This window comes from Macaca nemestrina, chromosome 2, assembly GCF_043159975.1.
Source record: "Macaca nemestrina isolate mMacNem1 chromosome 2, mMacNem.hap1, whole genome shotgun sequence".
Taxonomy (NCBI): Eukaryota; Metazoa; Chordata; class Mammalia; order Primates; family Cercopithecidae; genus Macaca; species Macaca nemestrina.
In genome coordinates, this window is record NC_092126.1 from 44,264,180 (window position 1) to 44,287,120 (window position 22,941).

Here is a 22,941-nt window from a genome sequence, read left to right on the forward strand (position 1 = left end):
GTGGTAGAAGGGAGGGCACTTGCACATGAAGGTTCTTTGCCAGGTTGCTCCCATTCCAGTGTTTCAGTGACGTATGAAATCCAGAGATAACGCTGGCAAGCGAGGCACTAAAACTGTGTACTACGTGCCTCTACCACCACTATTTCACAATGCTTTGCAGCCGTCCTCACAATGCTTCTAAGAGATGGGTATTATGATCTCTATTTTGCCAGAGGAAATTTAGATTCAGAGAAGTTAAGTGACTTTCCAAGGAGTCTCATAGCATTTTCTGGAGAGAGGTTTTAAACCTGGAGATTCCGCACATCTAAGTACACCACCCTGCCTCTTGGGCACAACCAGGCATAGCTATGCCACTGCTAAGTTCTCCCAGACAGAGGGGGTAAATTGAAATGGTCATTGTTAGTGAGCTTGTTTTTGTTTCAAAGTAAAGAAATGTAAGATTAGGTAAAAATGGGTTGCTGTGAACACAGCTGGGATGTATCAAGTATCTCCAGGGCTTGAGCACATACCCGCCCTTACTCCAAGGAATTTGTTTTCAACCTAAAGAAAATAATCCAGTTTTGCCTGAACTTTGGTGAAAGCCCTGCAGCAGGAAGTTCCTGTACTGAGCAATGCCAGCCTTCCTATTATCTAACAGGGCCAACGTAACTCATTAGAGGTCTACATTCTGGAGAGTGGTTTAGACTAGCATTTTCCAAACTGCTTATTTTTCATGGGAAGAGATGACATTGTGACCTGTCTTATCATCTGCTGGAGGGAGACTTTGATTGTTTCTCCCATGGGAGTACAAGTTGGACCAGGCCAATCACAGGCCTGGAAGTCCTTTCCTCTCCAAGGGCACACGTTTGTGCCACACTGGCTTAGTTAGGGATGTAGACTGGCTAAGATGATGTCTTTCCTTGCAAAGCTGAGCAGCTGTAAAGGAATTTAGCTTTTGGCCTTCAGCTTTGGCCCTATTGGCCACCACTGCTTTCTATCATGTCAGAAGGGGACAAAAAGAAATGGATGCCACATGTGATCAGTATCCACATCATCCATCATTCTGGGCAGTCAACTTACATTTTCAAATGCATTTTTCTTGAAGAGATTTTACAGATAGAAAAATCATATTTCATCTTGCTCACAAGTGGTCTCAAGGCATTATTAGCAACCCTGTACTTGGAAAAGCACTGAACAGTGAGATAAAGTTTCCATAACACAATTGCACTTTACACTCTATTAGTCATTGATTCATTAATTCATTGAACAAACATTTATTAAATACCTACCATGTGCCAGATACTATTCTAGTGTGAATAATGGAGCACTGTTGTATCATTCATGACAGCTGTCATTTGCTATCATTCTCATGCCTTACTTAGATGTAAGGATGAACGAGATTTAGACAAGTTAGGCTTACCTCTAATAAAACCAAAGGATGGGCCAGTGTTCATCCCTCCAACTGTATTCTAAAGGAAAATAAATCCTGCCTATTTCTTTTTTGTTTTTCCGAGACAGAGTCTTGCTTTGTCATCCAGGCTACGCAGTGGCGCAATCTCGGTTCTCTGCAACGTTTGCCTCCCGGGTTCAAGCAGTTCTCCTGCCTCAGCCTCCCAAGTAGCTGGAACTACAGGCACATTCCACAACACCCAGCTAATTTTTGTATTTTTAGTAGAGATGGGTTTCACCATGTTGGCCAGGCTGGTCTCAAATTCCTGACCTCAAGTGATCTGCCCTTCTTGGCCTCCCAAAGTGCTGGGATTATAGGCGTGACCCACCATGCCCCGTCAATCCTATTTCATCCAACGATCCAGCAGATTAGATTCATGTCCAAAGAAACCAATCAAATCTTTTTTTAAAAAGCATGCTTTCTACTCTTTTTCCCCAACCGGCAACCTAGGAAGACCTGATGTCCAAATTTATCTCCTTTTCCTGAAAAGCAAGTTTTCCCTCCAGGTTTGAAAATTTATGCTTGATTATCCTTGACTCTGCTCTCTTCCTTGCTCTAACCATGCTAGTTAACATTCACTTAATGTCAGCTTCATAAGGGCAGGGATTTTTGTCTCTTTTGTTCTCCACTGAGTCGCTGGCACCTACACCAGTGCCTGACACATAATAGCAGCTCGAAAATGTTTGTTAAATGCTGAAGGAATTCAAGTCTTGTCTAGCTGCAGGGTTAGGCTCTCGAGTCAGCATGGTGGACAAAATTAGTGTATAGTTAAATGATCCTTTAAAATTCTGTGATTTGCCCACACATTACAATATCTAGGCATATTATCTCTAAGTCCCACACAGTTTCTTCCCCAGTTTTGGAACAGATCACTTGGTCTTTCTTCGGTTGGGTCCGGATGAAGTAGTTGGTTAGTGTTTAGGGGGCTCATATAACTTAAATACTTGTAGGTCCCCAGAGAAAGATTTGAATTTGGGACAGGCAATTCCAATTTCCCATCTCATACTTACTGAGTGGATGAGCCCGCATTATGCCCATGATTATTTCTTTTCCTCCATCCCCTTCCTGTATTTTTCTTTGCCAAACTCCTAAACTTGAACTGACATAAATTAAATGTGGACCTGATGCTGTTTCCCAGCACTGACAATAGACTCTTTACAAAAGCTGTGTCGACTGACAAGGGTGAACCAACCCCAGGATCCCTCAGCCCAGTCATGAATTCTACAAAGGCAGGATGGTTCTTTCTCCTTCAGATTTTCTCCTTTAAAGCTCAAAAAGGTAACAGCTTTTCAGGCTCCTTTAAAGGGCTGATTTCCTTCATAAGAGCTATCACTTCCCCTAGATCAGTGGGCAACTCATTCATCTTCTTCCAGGAAATATCTAGATACATCAGTTTTCTTCTTCAAAGTAAAGGCAACAATCTAAATCTTAGATGGAATTTCCTTTCATGCAGAGTAATTTTGGGCTTCTTGTTCTAAAGAAGGAAGGATGTACTGAGTATAAAACAAGGACTTTAAAAATTCTATGTACAGTATTTCCTTGACTATATTGCAAATGCATCTACTCACACAAGTCCAGTAAAGTACAATCTAAAAGAATAAAGTCAGCTTAGCTGGTGATAAACAGGGGAACTATTGTCTAAAAATAATAAAATACTCTGATTTTCTTATAGGAATCAAGAAGAAAATGGAAGGTCTGATGGAAGCTGGTCCTTGGTTAGTGAAGTTGCATTTGGCAGATAATGGCATAGATGGAAAAGGAAAAGAAGGAGAAAATGGTTTGTTGGAATTCCTTCAAACTTTAACATGGTAAGTAGCAATTTAAGAGGCCTTATTTGTTCACCTTTTAAAACTAAGTGCTTGAATTAAATCATTGGGATAATTATTTAGCTGCACCTTTTTGGCAGTTTCCATTGAGGTTTTATAGCTCTGAGAGCCAAGCAGTGACCCATCTTGGTCTTGGTACCTAACATGGCAAACAGTTGTGTGTGGACCATAAAGCAATCTTCAAGACCTCACTAGAAGCCCCATTTTAAGAAGTTGGCAACTGAGGAAAAACAGGACGTATGACCTCCCAATTTTTCTTTCTTAAAGTCAGGATATAATGTAAAATGTAATCGATGTGACCTAAGGAAGAAGGGCGGCCTACCCAGGAGTGATCACTTTTTTGTGTTTGATTACAAAGTTGTCCCAGCCTCCTCAAGGCAGAAGGACACAGCTATTCTCAAAAGCTTCTCAAAAACAGGATATTTCCTTGCCGTGTTTGTGTTGAGAATCTTAGGTATTTCCCTGTCCAGGCCTACTGAGTCCACATCCCCAGTGGGCCAAGTAGGATTTGCAGCTACTGTAGAAAAAGCTTGCTGGGTGGAGACAACTCCAAGATATATAGTTTCAGGTAGTTGATAGTGACAGCAGCGCGGCGAAAGTCAAGGGCAACAGAACACAGCCAAGGCTTGAGGCTTGAGGGCTTGATGGATGGCTACTTATTATTGTTATTATTATTACTTTTATTTTTATTTTTGAGACACGTTCTTGCTCTGTCGCCCAGCTGGAGTACAGTAGTGCGATCTCTGCTCACTGCAACCTCCACCTCCCTAATTCAAGCAATTATCCTGCGTCAGCATCCTGAGTAGCTGGGACTACAGGCATGCGCCACCGCACCCAGCTAATTTTTGTATTTTTAGTAGGGACATAGTTTCACCATGTTGGCCAGGCTGGTCTCAAACTCCTGACCTCAAGTTATCCACCCCCTTCAGCCTCCCAAAGTGCTGGGATTATAGGCGTGAGCAACTGTGCCCAGTCTACTTATTATTTTAGAAGAAAAAGATTCTTTCTCTGTCTGGGCATGGTGGCTCATGCCTGTAATCCCAACACTTTGGGAGGCCGAGGCAGGCAAATCACTTGAGGTCAAGAGTTTGAGACCAGCCTGCCCACATGGTGAAACCCCATCTCTACTAAAATACAAAAAAATTAGCTGGGCATGGTGGCAGACACCTGTAATCCCAGCTACTCAGGAGGCTGAGACAGGAGAATCACTTAAACCCGGGAGGCAGAGGTTGCAGGGAGCCAAGATCGCTCCACTGCACTCCAACCTGGGCAACAGAAGGAGACTTCATCATTAAAAAAAAAAGAAAGAAAGAAAGAAAAATTTTTCTCTAATATACTTATTCAGGAAGGATGGGAAGATTTTCAACTTTAATAGCTTCTCTGCTTTTCCTATAATAATCCTATTAATAAGCTTCATTTCATTGCCCTTTTAATACAATGCTGATTTAATATATTGCTGATATATTATGCTTTTAGTATTTTGCCAAAATTTTGTTAAGGATTTTTCCATCTATGCTCATGAAGCCTATTAGTCAGTCCTTTTTTTTTTTGAGACGGAGTCTCGCTCTGTCGCCCAGGCGGGAGTGCAGTGGCTGAATCTCAGCTCACTGCAAGGTCCGCCTCCCGGGTTTACACCATTCTCCTGCCTCAGCCTCCCGAGTAGCTGGGACTACAGGCGCCCGCCACCTCGCGCGGGTAGTTTTTTTTTTTTGTACTTTTTTATTAGAGATGGGGTTTCACCGTGTTCGCCAGGATGGTCTCGATCTCCTGACCTCGTGATCCGTCCGTCTCGGCCTCCCAAAGTGCTGGGATTACAGGCTTGAGCCACCGCGCCCGGCCTAGTCAGTTCTTTTCTTTTCTTCTTTTCTTTTCTTTTCTTTCTTTCTTTTTTTTTTTTTTTTTTTTGAGATGGAGTCTCGCTCTGTTGCCTGGGCTGGAGTGCAATGGCATGATCTTGGCTCACTGCAACCTCCGCCTCCCGGGTTCTAGCGATTCTCCCACCTCCGCCTCCCAGGTAACTGGGACTATAGGTGTGGATCACCATGCCTGGCTAATTTTTTGTATTTTTAGTAGAGATGGGTTTTCACCATGTCGGCCAGGCTGGTCTTGAACTTGTGATTTCAAGTCATCTGCCCTCCCTGGCCTCCCAAAATTCTGGGATTACAGATGTGAGCTACCACACCCGGCTGAACTTTTCTTTTCTCGTAATATCTTTGTCTGGCATTGAGATCAGGGTAATTCTGGCCTTACAGAATGAGCTAATAAGTGTGTGCCCCTCTTCTATTTTATGAAATAATTTGTGTAGCATTAGCATTATCTCATCCTTAAATATTCAGTAGAATTATCAATGAAAACATCTGGGCCTGGAGCTTTCTGTATGGGAAGGTTTTTAACAACAAATTCAATTTTTTTTTTTTTTTTTTTTTTGAGATGGAGTCTCTCTCTGTCGCCAGGCTGGAGTGCAGTGGCACAATCTCGGCTCACTGCAACCTCCACCTCCTGGATTCAAGTTATTCTCCTGCCTCAGCCTCCTGAGTAGCTGGTACTACACGCACCTGCCATCATGCCTGGCTAATTTTCGTATTTTTAGTAGAGACAAGGTTTCACCATGTTGGCCAGGATGGTCTCGATCTCTTGACCTCATGATCCTCCTGCCTCAGCCTCCCAAAGTGCTGGGATTACAGGCATGAGCCACTGCACCCAGCCTAAATTCAATTTATTTAATAGGTATAAGGCTATGCTGGATATTTTATCTTGAGCAAAGCTTTAGTAGTTTGTGTCTTTCAAGAAATTTATTTCATCTAAATTGTCAGATTTATTGGCATAAAGTTCTTCATAATATTTTCTTATGATCCTTTTAATGTCTGTAGCATCTATAGTGATGTCTCCTTTTTCATTCTTGGTATTGATTACTTGTGTTCTCTCTTTTTCTGATTGATCTGGTTAGAAATTTATTAATTTTATTTGATCTTCTCACAGAACCACTCTTGATTCTCACTACTGTTTTTCTGTTTTTAACTTTATTGATTTCATCTCTTGTCTTTATTATTTCCTTTATTCTGCTTACCTTGGGTTTAATATGCTCTTCTCTTTCTAGATTATTAAAGTGAAAGCTTAAGTTATTGATTTTAAATCTTTTAATTTTTCTAATATAAATGTTTATATTAGCACTAAGCACTTCTTTTATTGTTTCCTATAAATTTCAATATGTTATATTTTCATTTCATTCCATTCAAACTATTTTCTAATATTCCTTTTAATTTCTTCTCTAACCTATGGGTTATTTAGAATAGCTCTGTTTAGTTTCCACATATGTGTATATTTTTTCAGATATCATTCTGTTTTAATCAAGAGATTAAGAATCTCTTGATTCTTAATTAAATTCTGCTATGGTTGGAAAATATACCTGGTGCAATGGCATGATCTCGGCTCACTGCAACCTTCGTCTCCTGGGTTCAAGCGATTTTCCCACCTCTGCCTCCCACGTAATTGGGACTACAGGTCCCATGCCTGGTGTGGTCATGTAGTCTCAGCTACTTGAGAGGCTTAGGTGGGAGGATTGCTTGAGCTCAAGAGTTTGAGATCAGCCCTGGGCAACATAGCAAGATCTCATCTCTAGGGGGAAAAAGGAACACACTTGTTTTATTTCTTTTATGCCCCAGATCTGATCTATCTTGGTCAATGTTCCATGTGCATGAGAAAAGACTGCATTCTGCTGTTACTGGATTGAATGCCCCATAAATGTCAATTAGGTCAAGTTGGTTGGCAGTGTTATTGAAGTCTTCTATATATGTACAAATTTGTACATGTTCTATCAACTATTGAGAGAGGGGAAAATTGTGATGTTGTTTATATCTCCTTATAGTTTAATCAGTTTTTGCCTCATGTATTTTGAAGCTCTGTTTTTAGGTACATAAACATTTTTTATTGTTGTGCCTCTTGATGAATTGACACTCATCATTATGAAATGGTCTTCTTTATCCTTGGTGATGCTCCCTACTTTGATTGATATTAATATAGTCACTACAGGTCTTTTTTTAATGAATATTTACATAATATATCTGTTTTCATCCTTTGGTTTTAACCTATCTGTGTTTTTATATTGAAATTGGGTTTCTTATAGACAGCATTTGGCTGAGACCTTCTTTTTTTATCCATTTGACAATCTTTGTCTTTTAATTGTTTAGACCATTATATTTTATGTGATTATCTTTATGGTTTGGTTTTTAATCTATCATCTTGCCATTTGTTTTCTATTTGTCTCATCTGTTCTTTGTTCCTTTTAAACTAGTTTTCTGTTGCTTTTTGGATTAATGTTTATAATTCCATTTTTATATATTTAATTGGCTCGTGAGCGATACCTCTTAGTCTTTTATTTTCTAGTGGATGCTCTAGTGTTTACAGCCTTCATCTTTAACTTATTACAGTCTACCTTCAAATAACATTATACTACTTCACGTATAGTATAAGAATCTTACAACAGTATACTTCCATTCTCTTCCTATCCTTTGCGTTTTTGTAGTCATATATTTTACCTTTACAAGTGTTATAAATCCAAGGATACATTATTATTATGTCTATTTTAAGCAGTTGTTTTTTTAATAAGGGGGGAGTTTTTTATGTTTATTCACATATTTACCATTTCTGGCATTCTTTATTCCTTTGGCTATATTCACATTTCTATGTGATATCATATTCTTCTGTCTGAAGGACTTACTTTATACATTTCTTATAATCCTGGTCTGCTGGTGATGAATTCTCTAAGCCTTTGTATATCTAACAAGTCTATGCTGCCTTCATTTTTAAAGTGTTTTGTTTTTTTTTTGTGTGGCAAGGTACAAAATATTTGATTGACAGTTAATACTTTTTTTTTTTTTTGAGATGGAATCTTGCTCCTGTCGCACAGGCCGGAGTGCTGTAGCACAGTCTTCGCTCACTACTACCTCCACCCGCTGAGTTCAAGTGATTCTCCTTCCTCAGTCTCTCGGGTAGCTGGGATTACAGACGTGTGCCACCACACCTGGCCAATTTTTGTATTTTTAGTAGAGATAGGGTTTCACCATGTTGGCCAGGCTGGTCTCAAACTCCTGACCTCAGGTAATCCACCTGCCTTGGCCTCCCAAAGTGCTGGGATTATAGGCATGAGCCACCATGCAGAGCAGGCAGTTAATACTTTTAAGATGTTGCTGCACTATCTTCTGTTCGTATTGCTTCTGAGGAAGCATCACTATCTTCTGCTTGTATTGTTTCTGAAGAGACATCATTTTTATCTCTATTCTTTTGTATATAATTTGTTTTTATTCCTCTGTATGCTTTCTTCCTCTTCCTCTTCCTCTTCCTCTTTCTCCTTCCTTCTTCCTTCTTCCTTCTTCCTTCTTCCTTCTTCTTTCTTCTTCTTCTTCTTGACAGAGTCTCACTGTCACCCAGACTGGAGTGCAGTGACGTGATCTTGGCTCACTGTAACCTCTGCCTCCCCGGTTCAAATAATTCTTGTGCTTCAGCCTCCCAGGTAGCTGGGACTACAGGTGTGCAACCAATATGCCCAGCTAAATTTTTTTTTGTATTTTTAGTAGAGATGGGGTTTCGCCATGTTGCCCATGCTAGTCTCAAACCCCTGGCCTGAAGTGATCCACCCACCTTAGCCTCCCAAAGTGCTAGGATTACAGGTGTGAGCCACCATGTCCAGTCTCTGACTGCTTTTAAGACTTTCTTTTTATCACTGGTTTTCAGCAATTTAAGTATGACATGCTTAGTGTGACTTTCTTCTTGTTTTTTCAGATTGGAGTTTGTTGAACTTCTTAGATCTATGTGTTTGCAGTTTTCATCAAATTTAGAAAATTTTAGACCACTCCCTTTCAAGTATTTTTTTTCTATCACTCCTGTCTTTTATCCTTCTGAAACTCTAATTACATATATGTTAGGCTACTTGATTTTATTGCACAGCTAAATGATGTTGTGTTTTTCTTTCTTTTTTTTTTTTTTTTTTTTGGTCTTTTTCTCCCCTGCATTTCACTTTGGGTAGTTTCTGTTGCTATGTCTTCACATATTGTCTACAATGTCTACTACGCTGCAAAGTTCATCCAATGTATTTTTCTTATCTCAGACATTGTACTTTTTAATCTCTGAAAGTTCAATTTAAATCGTTTTTTTTGAAACAGAATCTCACTCTGTCACCCAGGCTGGAGTGCAGCGGCGTGATTCAGCTCACTGCAATCTCCATCTCCCAGGTTCAAGCAATTCTCCTGCCTCAGCCTCCCAAATAGCTGGGATTATAGGCACCTGCCACCATGCCTGGCTAATTTTTGTATTTTTAGTAGAGACGGGGTTTCACCATGTTGGCCAGGCTGGTCTTGAACTTCCGACCTCAGGTGATCTGCCCGCCTCAGCCTCCCAAAGTGCTGAGATTACACGTGTGAGCCACCGCTCCTGGCCCAATTTGAGTTTTTTCAATATCTTCCATTTTGGCTTTCTTCATGTTCATATTTTCTTCTGCCCTCTTGAATATATAGAGTATACTTAAATGTTTTAATATCTTCAACTATTAATTCTATCTTCAGTATCATTTTTGGATGTTTTGATTGATTAATATTTGTTCCCAGTTATAAGTCAGATTTTCCTGCTTCTCTTTTCAGTAGAGGCCAAACATGGTGAATTTATGTTATTGGGTGATGGATTTTTTAAGTTCCCTTTTCATTCTGTTTAATATTTACAGGCCTGTCCTCTGATGCAGTTAATTTCTTGGCAATAGTTGGATCCCTTTGAGGCTTCTGGGGTGGGTTGTTTGTTTGTTTGTTTGTTTGAGACAAAGTCTCACTGTGTCACCCAGGCTGACATGCAATGGCAGTATCTCAGCTGCAACCTCTGCCTCCCAGGTTCAAGCGATTCTCATGCCTCAGCCTCCCGAGTAGCTGGGACTACAGACGCGTGCCACCATGCCTGGCTAATTTTTGTATTTTTAGTAGAGACGGGGTTTGTCCATGTTGCCAGGCTGGTCTTGACCTCCTGGCCTCAAGTAATCTGCCTGCTTTGGCCTCCCAAAGTGCTGGGATTACAGGCATGAGCCACCGTGCACAGCCGAGGCTCGTTTTAAAGCTTTGTTTGGACACATCCAGAAGAGTTTTGACTCTAGGATTAATTTGGTCCCACTACTGAGGCAATACACTTTTTTGTTGTCGATGCCTCATGTATTAGGAGGTTTTTACACTCTGGCTGGTGGGAATATTATCTGTTCTCAGCCCTGTATGAGCCTCAGGGGTTGTTCCACCTGCCTGTCCTGTGAATGTTTCCCTAGCCTTAGTACCTTCCTCAAAAGCGTACTCAACCAAATTTTTGGGGTAAACTCTCTGCAAAAGGCACAGAACTCTCTATTTCTATAAGGCTCTCTCCTTTCTGGAATTCTGTCCTATAAATTCTAGCCACCTTTACCCAAACTCTGAAGTCTGTGTCTCAACTCAGTGAGACCAGCAGAATCTGATTGCCCTCCCTGCCTGCAGTGCTGGGGACCCAGAAAGGCTCTTCAGGCAGTAAGTGGGGCACTCACAGGGCTCACCTTATGTGTTCCCCTTCTCGGAGCTTGTTGTCCTATCCTGTCTATTGTCCAATATTTGAAAACCATTGTTCAATATATTTTCTCTGGTAGTTAAAATTTGATTTTGGGCAGAGGGTAAATCCAGTCTCTGTTACTCCATCGTAGCCAAAAGCAGAAGTCCTGCGTCACTTTCTGGTCACCTAGAATGCAGTAGATGCTGTGAACATAGGTTTGTTGCTCCTCACACCCACTCTAAGTCATAAATATCGTTACTCTCATTTTACAGATGAGGAAACTGAGATTCAAAATGGGTAAGTCACTTGCCCAGAAAGTCAGAGTTGTAACTGTAAAACTGGGTGTTAGGCCTGGCATGGTGGCTAACACCTGTAATCCTAGCGCTTTGAGAGGCTAAGGCAAGTGGATCACCTAAGACCAGGAGTTCGAGACCAGCCTGGCCAACATAGTGAAACCCCATCTCTACTAAAAACACAAAAATTAGCCAGGTGTTGTGGCACGCACCTGTAGTCCCAGCTACTCAGAAGACTGAGGCAGGAGAATCGCTTGAACCCGGGAGGTGGAAGTTGCATTGAGCTGAGATTGCACCACTACACTCTAGCCTGGGCGACATCTCAAAAAAAAAAAAAAAAAATTGGGTTTTAAACCTGGGTCTTACTGACTCAAAGTCTAAGCCAAGTTCCCTGTTTGAAGCATCCCTATCCTCCCAGAACCCTGGAGTACTCCCATGTTCCCCTCTCCACCCAGCTCACCTTCATTTCACTCTGATGTTTCTTGCACCACTACTGACTGTCATTCATGATGACTGCCACCTGCCTCCTTGGTTTTGCATTCCCTTTCAACTACTCCTACTCTAGCGACCTGAACGACTTGAATATATGTTCCACTGATTCAGCAGCTGGAATGCAAGGCCAGTGCTGAATGCTCCTGCCAGACTCTCTCAAGTCGTTCAGGTCGCTAGAGTAGGAGTAGTTGAAAGGGAATGCAAAACCAAGGAGGCAGGTGGCAGTCATCATGAATGAGAATCAGTAGTGGTGCAAGAAACATCAAAGCAAAATGAGCGAGACAGTAGCCTCATATTCAGTGTGGTCCCTAACTGAAATTTCATACCTGCAGCCCGTGGTAAGGGCTTGAAATTGTTTTATTGATAGTCATATAACTTCTTTCAGAGCAGAGGCCTTGTGTCAAACTTCTCTTAATCCCTGCAGTGCTACGTACATAATATGCATGTAATGAGTATGCACTCAATATACCATCATTGGCATTGCATTTGCAAAATGCTTTCATAGAAATGGCTTCATTCTGTTTTCACTACAACCTTATGAAATAGGCAGAATAGCCTTTTTCAGGCCAGTTTTATAGATGAGGGAGGTGAGGGCGCATAGGCTGCCGTGATCACATGATTTGACACATGATTTGACAAGGGGTTGAAGCTGACCAGGAGTCCAGACCTTTGCCCAGATTTCTTATTCACTCATGATGCCAGAGTCCCAAAGACCAGTTGGCAGTCCAGTGCAAGGCTTGCACTTTAAGAAATTTCCCGTCATGGCACATGCCTGTAATTCTAGCTACTTGGGAGGCTGAGGCACAAGAATTGCTTAAATTGGGATATGGAGGTTGCAGTGAGCCAAGCCTGGGTGACACAGCGAGATCCTGTCTCAAAAAAAATTTTTTTTGCAATAGTCCTTAAAGAAATTATGAATGTAACGACAGTACAGTTTACTTTTCGTAAAACTAAAGTTATTTGATTTAAAGAGCTATTCTTTGTTTTCAGACTATGCCCTTCCTACTTTGATGTAAAAATGTTTGCTCGTTTACAGTGTTGACAGTTGTTATTTCTTGACATACCAAAAGTTGCCACACCTTTCTCTGTCCCTCTAAACTTTTGGACATTTGCTGATATGTAAAATCTAAAGTAGGAAGTCCTACATTACATTATATCATACCATATCTTTTGAGTAAATAAACAAATGAAGGATTTCAAACAACCAAAAATTCTTATTCTACCAACTTACCTAGGAGAAGTATCCAAACTAGAGAGATTAGATTGGTAAAAATTGGTGTTGGGATGTCTTTGGTCTCACATTGTGCCAGTGCATCATCGTGGGTTTGGGGTTGGGGGAGGGGTTTAAAAAGAGAGATCATTCTCCAAAATAACTGGATTGAGGTTCTTTGAGTAACGATGCTTGACACAATGCCTCTGTGTGTGTGTGTGTGTGTGTGTGTATGTGTGTGTGTGTGTGCGATTTTCTTTCGACAGCCTGATCAAATACTCTGCCCACTTAAGGGAAATTGACCTTGGAAACAATGTTCTGGGAGAAATGGCTGCTGCTGAAATACTTGAAGCACTGAGAGCCAGAAAGACAGGTAGAGTGTTTTCAGGTTACGTGTTTCCCCTCCACCTGCCCACATCCACTCACTCCTAAATGCTGTACTACTCACAACTTGCTCCGCTTTTTTCATTTAAGTAACTGGCCCGAACTATGCAATGACCAGGAACACTGTCACAGGCCAGCCATCATTGTGTCAATTTTCCTGGTGATTTGCACAGAGTTCAAGAATTTCTAGGATGTTATATGTAGCCTTCGATCTAAGTAATACATGTTTTTAAAGGGAAATTTTCTCTATTGCTTTTTTTCTCTCTTGCTCCTCTCATCCTTGCCTGTTCTCCAAGAAATGCTTCTCCCACTCTCCATTCTCTTCTCAGCCCAACCTGCAGAGAGGTCTCCAGATATCAGTTAGAAAATTCAAGTAACACCCCCCATAAGATTTTGATGTGCTTTCTGGATCATCAAAGAATGATTAAATTGTGATCGGCATAGGGAGAGCAATACGTCTTTTATGATGCTGCAATCCTTTGAAAAGGAGAGAATCACGTGTGGAAGGAGTTGGTTCCTATGGCCACTCCTGCCCTCTCCATCGCCAGCACGCATGACCGGAATTAATGATGGCTGCTCGCCCTGCTAAGGCAGAGGAGGGGAAGAAATGTCATTTTAAATGAAGCTCGAAGGAAGACTTCAAAAACACATTTGAAAACGCAAATTTAACCTTAAGAAAAGTAGAAAGAACTCTTGGTGTGTTACTGGGCAGGTTAAGCTGAGAGAATTAAGCAGTCCAAGCGTCGGTCTCTACCATTTCCTCAGCATGGTCTTAGAGACATAGTATAATCATAGATTGCATTTGTCTTTTAATGCTCTAGAGTTTTAGATAGAAGAATTGTAATGATATTTCTATATATTGTATTAACATTTTTAAAACTAAAACTCCAGTCAAGTGATTCCATGATGTTTAAATTACGTCTTTATTTTAGAGAAACAGAATATCTACTTTCTACTCTTTTAGAGTTGAATTCAATTTCAGCAGAATTACTCTGTTAAATTTAGTTCAAATATAGCTTTAAACTTGATAAACTGAAGGCAGGTGAATGATTTCATTTTGTTTTTCCTGGCACCATAGTAACTTTTTCATTATACATTGAGGGAGAAGATGTTACAAGTCTGCAGGCAGTCTCGTGACCATGACTCTAGTGAATGCTAATGACAATCAGTCTCAGATGACTTGATGGAAAATGATTATCTCTGAGTACGTATTTGGAGCTGGAAAACATCATGCTTTGCTTAGTAAACGTTTTAATTTGCATAAATGAGAAGATAATTATGAAATACCCACCTGAAAATACAAATACTCATTTAGAAGGCATTAAAAAGTAATTTATAGTTCAAGAAATCATTTTTTTCAAATATAGTAATATATATAATGAGTAGCCTTAATGCATCTATCTCTTGAGCTGAAATAATTATGGTGTTTCTGGTGGAACACTTCAATTGGATTGTTAGTTTGAACACCAAGAAGATTCCTCAAAACAGGGTTAACTGCTTGGATTTTATAGGGAAAATCTCTTCCCATTTTGCCTTAACGGCATCATTTTAGACATTAAAAGCAATAGTAGTATTACTGATTATGGAAAGAAAGCTCTTTAATTGATTGTTTCTTAACATTTGCAAGTTAACAAGCTAATTTCTAATTCTAATTCTAATTCATTCGTGAAATCCAAATTAACAGCCTGAGGTCTCTTACTTGGCTATCAAGGAGATCTTAATAACCTGCCTTTAATGATGGACTAGGCCAATGAAATCTTCCTGAGAGAAATTAGCAACCTCATTTCATTAAAAAAAAAAAGCTAGTGAAACAGGAAGCTGTTATCCTGTCTTACTGCTTTTTCACTAATAAGAAAACAGAGTACTGAAGGAACATTTCATTTATTCATTCTTCTTTCTTTATATATTTGTTAAATTCCTATCATGTACCAGGCCCTGTTCTAGACCCTGGAGAGGGGAGTCATGAATTCCTGCCTTCATGAGGCATATATATGATTGCATATCTGATGGGGATCATACTTAGAGGAAAAATAAAGCAAATAGGGGGGTAAAGTGTGTGTCAGGGTGTGGGGGTTGCCATCTTAGTGAGGGTAGCCAGGGAAGGCGTTGCTGAGAAGGGACACTTGAGTAAAGATCTAAAGGAGTGACAGAGAAGGCCACGTGAATATCTGAGAGATGAGCATTCTGGCTAGAAGGAACAGCAAGTACCAAGGCCTTAAAGTAGAACCTCCTGGTGTGTTCAGTAAAGCCGCCAGCATGGCTGAATGGAGTGAGCTAGAATGGGAGAGTCAGAGGACAAACAATTTGAGATGCAAGTATGCAGAGCAGAAAGCATTCTAGACCCTTGTGAGGACTTTCAGGTGTAACTGTTGACATGGAAAGGCTTTTGAGAATGATAAACCTAGAAGTAACCTAATGTAACCCACATTTTAACAGGATTGCTCCAGCTCTATGTTAAAAAGAGACTATAGGGGAGGCAAGGGCAGAACAAGGATTCTAGTTAGGGAGTTTTCTCTGGAAAACTACACAGGGCCTTTCAGCAGACCCAGAACACCCAGCAAGTGGAAAATGTGGGTTGGGGAGAAGCTACAAATATGAGAATTAAGGAAAATTGTATCCATTGAGCAGTTGAAATTCAGTCCTTACTACCACCCCAAGCTTATCTGCCCTGCTTCCAGAAGGTTGACAGCCCTGTAGAAGATTGGGGTATTCCTTGAGAAATTGAATAGCCCTAGAAAAAGAAATTCTAGATGCTGACAACTGGCCATCTCCTCACCATTCAAAGAAGCCTAGCAGGTCAGCAAGCCCTGAACATACGTGAGAGCTGCCCATCAGCCTTTGTATGTCTTATGCTTCATTGTGAACAGATACCTGAGAACCTCCAGACACTTGAGGCAAGTAGCCAACAAGAAACAGAGGGAATAAAGGAACCCTGAAGATATGGAAACAATGCAGAAAACTAAAGAAAAACAAAAAAGCTATAACATTGTAACATTCTGAATGGAAGAAAAGATAAGGCATCCATAAAAAAGGAATGGGGTACTATGAAAAAAGAACAATTAGAAAATAAGAAAAAGTTTTTGGAAAGTAAAAAAGATAGCCAAAATAAAATATTCTGGAAAAAAAAAAAATGGTTGACAGTTAAAATCAAGAAAGTCAGGCCTCTGCTCCTCCAGTTCGACAGACAACTGCATTTTCTCACACAGCACCAGCTGCGCCCCTCAGACACCAGGGTGAAGGTGAAGGCCAGAATAAACAGATGTGTCCATAGTAGGCCCTGGTCACCAGGACTGCTTTTAACTCTGGCAAAGTGGATGTTGTCACCATCAATGACCCCTTCATTGACCACAACTACATGGCGTACATGTTCCAGTATGAGCATGTTCCAGTATGAACAAGGCCAAATTCCACATGACCTCCAAGGAGTAAGACCCCTGGACCACCAGTCAGAGCAGAGAGGACGAGGGAGGCCCTCAGCTGCTGGGGAGTACCTGCTGCCCTCAGTCCCCCACCACACTGAGACTGCCCCCTCCTCAGTTTCCAAACAATTTGAGATGCAAGTATGCAGAGCAGAAGGCCTTCCAGACCCTTGTGAGGACTTTAGGGTGTAACTCTGTTGAGATGGAAAGGCTTTTGAGAATGATAAACCTAGGAGTTACCTGATGTAACCCACATTTTAACAGGATTGCTTTAACACAGACCCCTGAAGAGGGAAGGGCTGAGGAGCCCTGCTTTGTTGTGCACCATCAACAAAGTCCCCTGTACTCAGCTCACCCTCACCCAAAGAAAGAAAGTCTTCAGAAGTAAAACAAAAGATAAGAAGATGACAAATTGGTGAGAAAATGTAAGAGACAGAGGATCAACTTACGAACGTCAGCGTCTAACTCAGAGTTTTCAGAAAGAGAAAACAGAGAAAAGTGAAGACAGGGAATTATCAAAGGAATAAATAAAGAACTGTCCCAGAACCAAGGAACGTAAATCTGCACATTGAAAGAGCCCAATGGGTGTCCAGCACAGGGAAATATAAAAAGTACATCATGATGACATTCAGAACACTAGGAATAAAAAGGGGATCCTAACAACTGACTGAAAGAAAACAATTTGCATCCAAAGGACTGGGAATTAGAATGACATCAGACTTCCTAACTAGAAGTTAGGGGCAACAAAGTCCTACTATGACAATTCTATGAGAAGTCTATACGTTCCCAACTTCTAACCACATATGAGGCCAAAATAATGATGTTTTCAACATGCAAGCATTCCAAACATGCACCTCCTCTGAGTCCATTCTTAGGAAACTTCCAAAGAACATGCTTGAGCAAAACGAGAAAACAAAACACGAAGACAGGCCAGGCGTGGTGGCTCATGCCTGTAATCCCCGCACTTTGGGAGGCTGAGGCGGGTGGATCACTTGAGGTCAGGAGTTCGAGACCAGCCTGGCTAACTTGGTGAAACACCCTCTCTACTAAAAATACAAAATTAGCCAGGCATGGCGGTAAACACCCATAAGCCCAGCTACTCAGGAGGCTGAGGCAGGAGAATCACTTGAACCCAGGAGGCGGAGGTTGCAGTGAGCCGAGATTGCACCACTGCACTCCAGCCTGGGTGACAGAGTGAGACTCTGTCTCAAATAAATAAATAAATAAAAATAAAATAAAGTAAACCACAAAGACAAAGAATGCCAAGTTCAGAAATCAGAAGGCCCAGTATAGGACAGTAAAAAAGCGAGTCCCAGATGATGGCTGAGGTAAATCCAAATTGGAGCAGAAAAGTCGAAGATTTCAGAAAGGAGAGAGACTTGGGTAAAAACTGAACTTATACAGCATGTGAAATACTTAAGTGTTTTATCAACTGAGGTCAGGAGTTCAAGACCAGCCTGGCCAACATAAGGAAACCCCCATCTCTACTAAAAATACAAACAAATAAATAAAAAAGAAATACTTAAGCATTTTGAAAGAAATATTGATAAGTATATGAGAAATAACAGAAACCTGTGGGAAAATATTTAGAATAGGTACACAGAAAACTCTGCAAATGAAAAAACAGGCAATTATTAACTTAGAAGATAGACATACAATGAAATATGTACAAAAAAATACCAATGAATACACCAAGTGTTGATTTAACTAAAAATTGTGATATATCTTTATTGGGAGGCTTGGCAAGAGGAAGTTACAAAAATCAATATTTACATATTTTAAATGGAAATATCAAGAAATAATATAATAAGCACTTTGCTTAAAATCAGGCAGTAAATATCATGAAAAACTGCTGAATAAGTTGAAAGTGGCTGCCTCTGCAGAAGAGGACTTGGGGCCAGGTGCAGTGGCCCACGCCTGTAATCCCAGCACTTTGGGAGGCCAAGGTGGGAGGATAACTTGAGCCCAGGAGTTCGAGACCAGCCTGGGCAACCTAGGGAGACCCCATCTATCTCTACAAAAGAAGAAGAAGAAGAAGAGGAACAAAAGAGGAAGAGGAAGAAAGAAGAAGAAGAAGGAAGAAGAAGGAGGAGGAGGAAGGAGGAGGAGGAAGAAGGAGGAGGAAGAGGAAGAAGAAGAAAAGAAAAGAAGGAAGGAAGAAAGGAAAGAGAGAAAGAAGGAAGGAAAGAAAGAAAGAAATAAAGAAATAAAGAAAGAAAGAAAGAAAGAAAGAAAGAAAGAAAGAAAGAAAGAAAGAAAGAAAGAAAGAAAGAAGGGAGGGAGGGAGGGAGGGAGGGAGGGAGGGAGGGAGGGAGGGAAGGAAGGAAGGAAGGAAGGAAGGAAGGAAGGAAGGAAGGAAGGAAGGAAGGAAGGAAGGAAGACCGGCCAGGTGCGGTGGCTCACGCCTGTAATCCCAGCACTTTGGGAGACTGTGGCGGATGGATCACGAGGTGAGGAGATCAAGACCATCTTGGCTAACACGGTGAAACCCTGTCTCTACTAAAAGTACAAAAAAAAAAAATAGTCGGGCGTGGCTGTGGGCACCTGTAGTCCCAGCTACGCAGGAGGCTGAGGCAGGAGAATGGCATGAACCCAGGAGGCGGAGCTTGCAGTGAGCCCAGATCCTGCCACTGCACTCCAGCCTGGGCAGCAGAGCAAGACTCCGTCTCAAAAAAAAACAGAAAAAAAGAAGGAAGGAAGGAAGGAGAAGGAAGGAGGGAAGGAAGGAAGGAAGGAAGGGGAAGGAAGGAAGGAAGGAAGGAAGGAAGGAAGGAAGGAAGGAAGGAAGGGGAAGGAAGGAAAGAAAGAAAGAAAGAAAGAAAGAAAGAAAGAAAGAAAGAAAGAAAGAAAGAAAGAAAGAAAGAAAGAAAGAAAGAAAGAGAACGAAAGAGAAAGAATGAAAGAAAGGAAGGAAGGAAAGAAGAAGAAAGAAGAAGGAGGAGGAGGAGGAAGGAGGGGGAGGAAGAGGAAGAAGAAGAAGGAAGGAAGGAAAGAAAGAAAGGAAGGAAGGAAGGAAAGGAAGTAGAAAGAAAGAGAAAGAAAGAAAATTGGTCTGTAGCCAAGGGAAGGGAAGGGAGGGGAAGGGAGGGGAAGGGAAGGAAGCAGAAAGAAAGAAAGAGAAAGAAAGAAAGAAAATTGGTCTGTTGCCCAGGCTGTAGTGCATTGGCATGATCTCAGCTCACTGTATCCTTGAACTTCTGGGCTCAAGTGATCCTCCTACCTCAGCCTCCCAAGTACTTAGGAGTACAGGCATGTGCCACCATGACTGGCTAATGTTAAATTTTTTGTAGAGATTAGGTCTTGCTGTGTTTCCAAGGCTGGTCTTGAACTCCTGAAACCCAAAGTGCTAGGGTTGCAGGCATGAGCCACTAGCCACTGCACCCAGCCAAAAATATTTTTAAAGTGAGAATTGAAAAGTGCCTAGCTTTCTCACCAGGTAATGTGTTGTTGTATAACTCCAGGCCAATACCTAATGCTAGCTTAAATCATCTTAGTCTCCACAAAAGAACAGGAACTTTTCCCGTATCATACACTTGGGATATGCTTCACTGAAAAATGAGCAGAATTTTATAAGTGGAAAATAAGTAGAAAGAATGACCGTAAGTGTGGCATCCAGGAAACATAACAGTCTTTTGTGAGCTTAGGTGACACATGAATCCTGTGAGGCCTCATCTGGCCTCCATTCCACACTGCTGGCCCCATTTCAAATGGTCTGTAGCATATGAAACACCTCACAGCCTGCGTCATGCATCCCACACTGCCTCCTTGCCTCAGTGGTCAAGACTTTGACCTTTGTTTGCCTACTGAAGGCTTTACCTTCCCCTGCTTTGGACCTGTCCTCTTTATATTTCTAACTCTGAACTTTGTTTTTCTCCTTGACCATGATTTACCTGTTTCCGATTAAATACTGTGTCACATAGAGATAGTGTTTGGCTACAGGTAACAGAATCAGCTACAGTGCCCTACACAGTGGAAGAGGACTGGGTAGGTACAGCTACTGCCCACATCATCAACGTCCCAGATTCCTTCTCTCCTTCTCACCATCGCCTCAGCAAGTGGCCCTTATCCTCATGGCTGCAAGGTGGCTGCCACACCTGTAACCTCTCATCTCCATTCCAGGCCAGAAGAAAAAGAAGGAAAGGACAAGGAAGAAGTGCTAGTATCTGATTTCTGGCCCGTTCCAAGTTGTGACATTCTTTTTTTTTTTTTTTTTTGAGACAGAGTCTCGCTCTTGTTGCCCAGGCTGGAGTGCAATGGCATGATCTTGGCTCACTGCAACCTCTGCCTCCCGAGTTCAAGCATTTCTCCAGCCTCCCAAGTAGCTGGGATCACTGGCATGAGCCACCATGCCTGGCTAATTTTGTATTTCTAGTAGAGACAGAGTTTCTCCACGTTGGTCAAGCTGGTCTCAAACTCCCAACCTCAGGTGATCTGCCCTCCTCGGCCTCCCAAAGTGCTGGGATTACAGGTGTGAACACCGCGCCTGGCCTCAAGTTGTGACATTCTAAACCACATTGTCTTACACCTCCAGGTCCCTTTCCACATTCATCCACCTTGCCCTCCACTGCTCTTTCCTGTGCCCAGCCTGATTTGAGCTCATACTTGTACAACCATTTTCGTACTTCAACCTCAATTTACCCTCTGGAGCTGAAATTCACTACTATTTTTGAAAGTTCTTGTTTTTCCTCTCAACTATATTTCTTGTTTTCCTTTCTGCTTTTGGCCTCTTCCTGGAGAAGCCTGGCCTCCGGAAACTGTAGTGTTAGGCACCTCCAACCTTTTAAGCAGGACCTGGCCATGTGGCTAAATAAGAAGCAGGAAGGAGGAGAAGGCAGAGTGCCATGGGAAAGAATATGGAGGAGGGGTTGACATAGGCTCTCTGAATAACAATTAGGGATTTGGGTCTTTATTTTATAGGAAAATCAATGAGAACTCTGGGTTTCAAATGATAGAAAACCAATTCAAACCGACTTAAGTACAAAAGTAAATCTGTTGACTCCTGTAAGTCCAGGGTGGTTCTAGCTAAAAGTCCAGCTGGAATCAAGGGTTCCCATAATGCCACCCACGTCCGTCTCCTGGGAGTTCTGTTGCTGTGTTGACTTTACTCTCAGGCAGGCTCTTTCCCACATGGGGGCAAGTTGAGCAGCATTAGCCAAAGGGTTACATTCTGCCCGGTTAATAATATCAAGAAGGAGCTCTTCTTTGGATTTTCACTGGACAACCGTGAGTCACATGCACACCTGTTAAACAATCACTGTGCCAGGGAGATGAAATACACTAGACATCCCTGGGCTATGTGCATACCCTGGAGGGCAGGGGAGTGGAACCCTAAAACAAACTCAAGGTACTGTTCCAGAAAGAAGCTAAAATGGAAGCTGGGTAGGCGGAAATAAGAGATGTCTACTAAAGAAAGAGGGCCAGGAATGGTATTAGAGCTAGTAATGATAAGATCAGAATGTTGCTTTCAGATGATTAATCTGGAAGCAGGGTCCAGGATGGGCTTGGAGTTGGGGAAGTTTGGGATTAGGAAAACCAGTTAGGAGGCTACTCTATCATCCAAGTAAAAGACATGACAGTGAGAATGGGAAAGACAGGACAAGTGTAAAAAGTTACTTCAGAGGTAAATTAATTGTCAGGACCACTCACGCCAAGAAGATATAAGGAAGAGGTATGAGGTCAGAGGAAAGTCGTTTGGCTAATAAGAATGTGGGAGAGCGCCTCTCTCAGAAGCCTAAGACCCACTCCCTCTAAGGTAGTTGTGAGATATCCTACCTGTTTATGATTATGTTCTTTCCCCATGCAGGTAAACTACCGGTCTTAAAAATTACAGTCACTCCCCAGATCTCTTCAGATACCTTCAGATCAATTTGGAAAAATAGCAAGAAGTCTAATACTATCCGTAAAAAGAAGAAAAAGGTAAGTTCTTGGACGTCTGTGTCAGTGAGGAGCAGCCACCAGGGAGTGCTGTGTGGAGCCTGGGCCCTTGGGGCAGATGGCACCATCAGCTGCAGGTTTTGCATTTGATTATATGAGAATTTAGGTTCTAGGTCATGCTCCTCTACACCATCATTCCAATCTGATGGATGATGATTGAACCAAGAGACAAGTAGTAAGAGAAAAACAGTTTCCTCAAAGATTGGCAGACTGGGCCTCCCCTCTTTAATTCCCACCGCTACCCAAATCCTAGTTGCTGCTAACCTATTGTGGATCTGAAAAGATAAATTTACCTTTAAATTTACCTAAACTCTTTATGAAGGCTGTGCTACCTCTTAGGAGGTAATGCTTTATGTATGTTTATTCTCTACTGTAAGAAGTTGAATTCCCTTTTTTCTATAATTTATGATGT

At 41.6% G+C, this 22,941-nt stretch overlaps 1 protein-coding gene across 3 annotated transcripts in view; it reads left to right on the forward strand.

Moving 5' to 3' along the window:
• Positions 1-22,941, forward strand: part of LOC105469986 (ribonuclease inhibitor) — an 85,815-nt gene that overhangs the window by 58,317 nt on the left and 4,557 nt on the right. For all 3 annotated transcript variants that reach the window (XM_071091033.1, XM_071091034.1, XM_011721648.2), the window contains 3 exons: positions 3,102-3,237; positions 13,059-13,165; positions 22,399-22,511. In XM_071091033.1, coding sequence (XP_070947134.1) covers positions 3,102-3,237; positions 13,059-13,165; positions 22,399-22,511 — 356 coding nt within the window. The remainder of the gene's footprint in view (positions 1-3,101; positions 3,238-13,058; positions 13,166-22,398; positions 22,512-22,941) is intronic.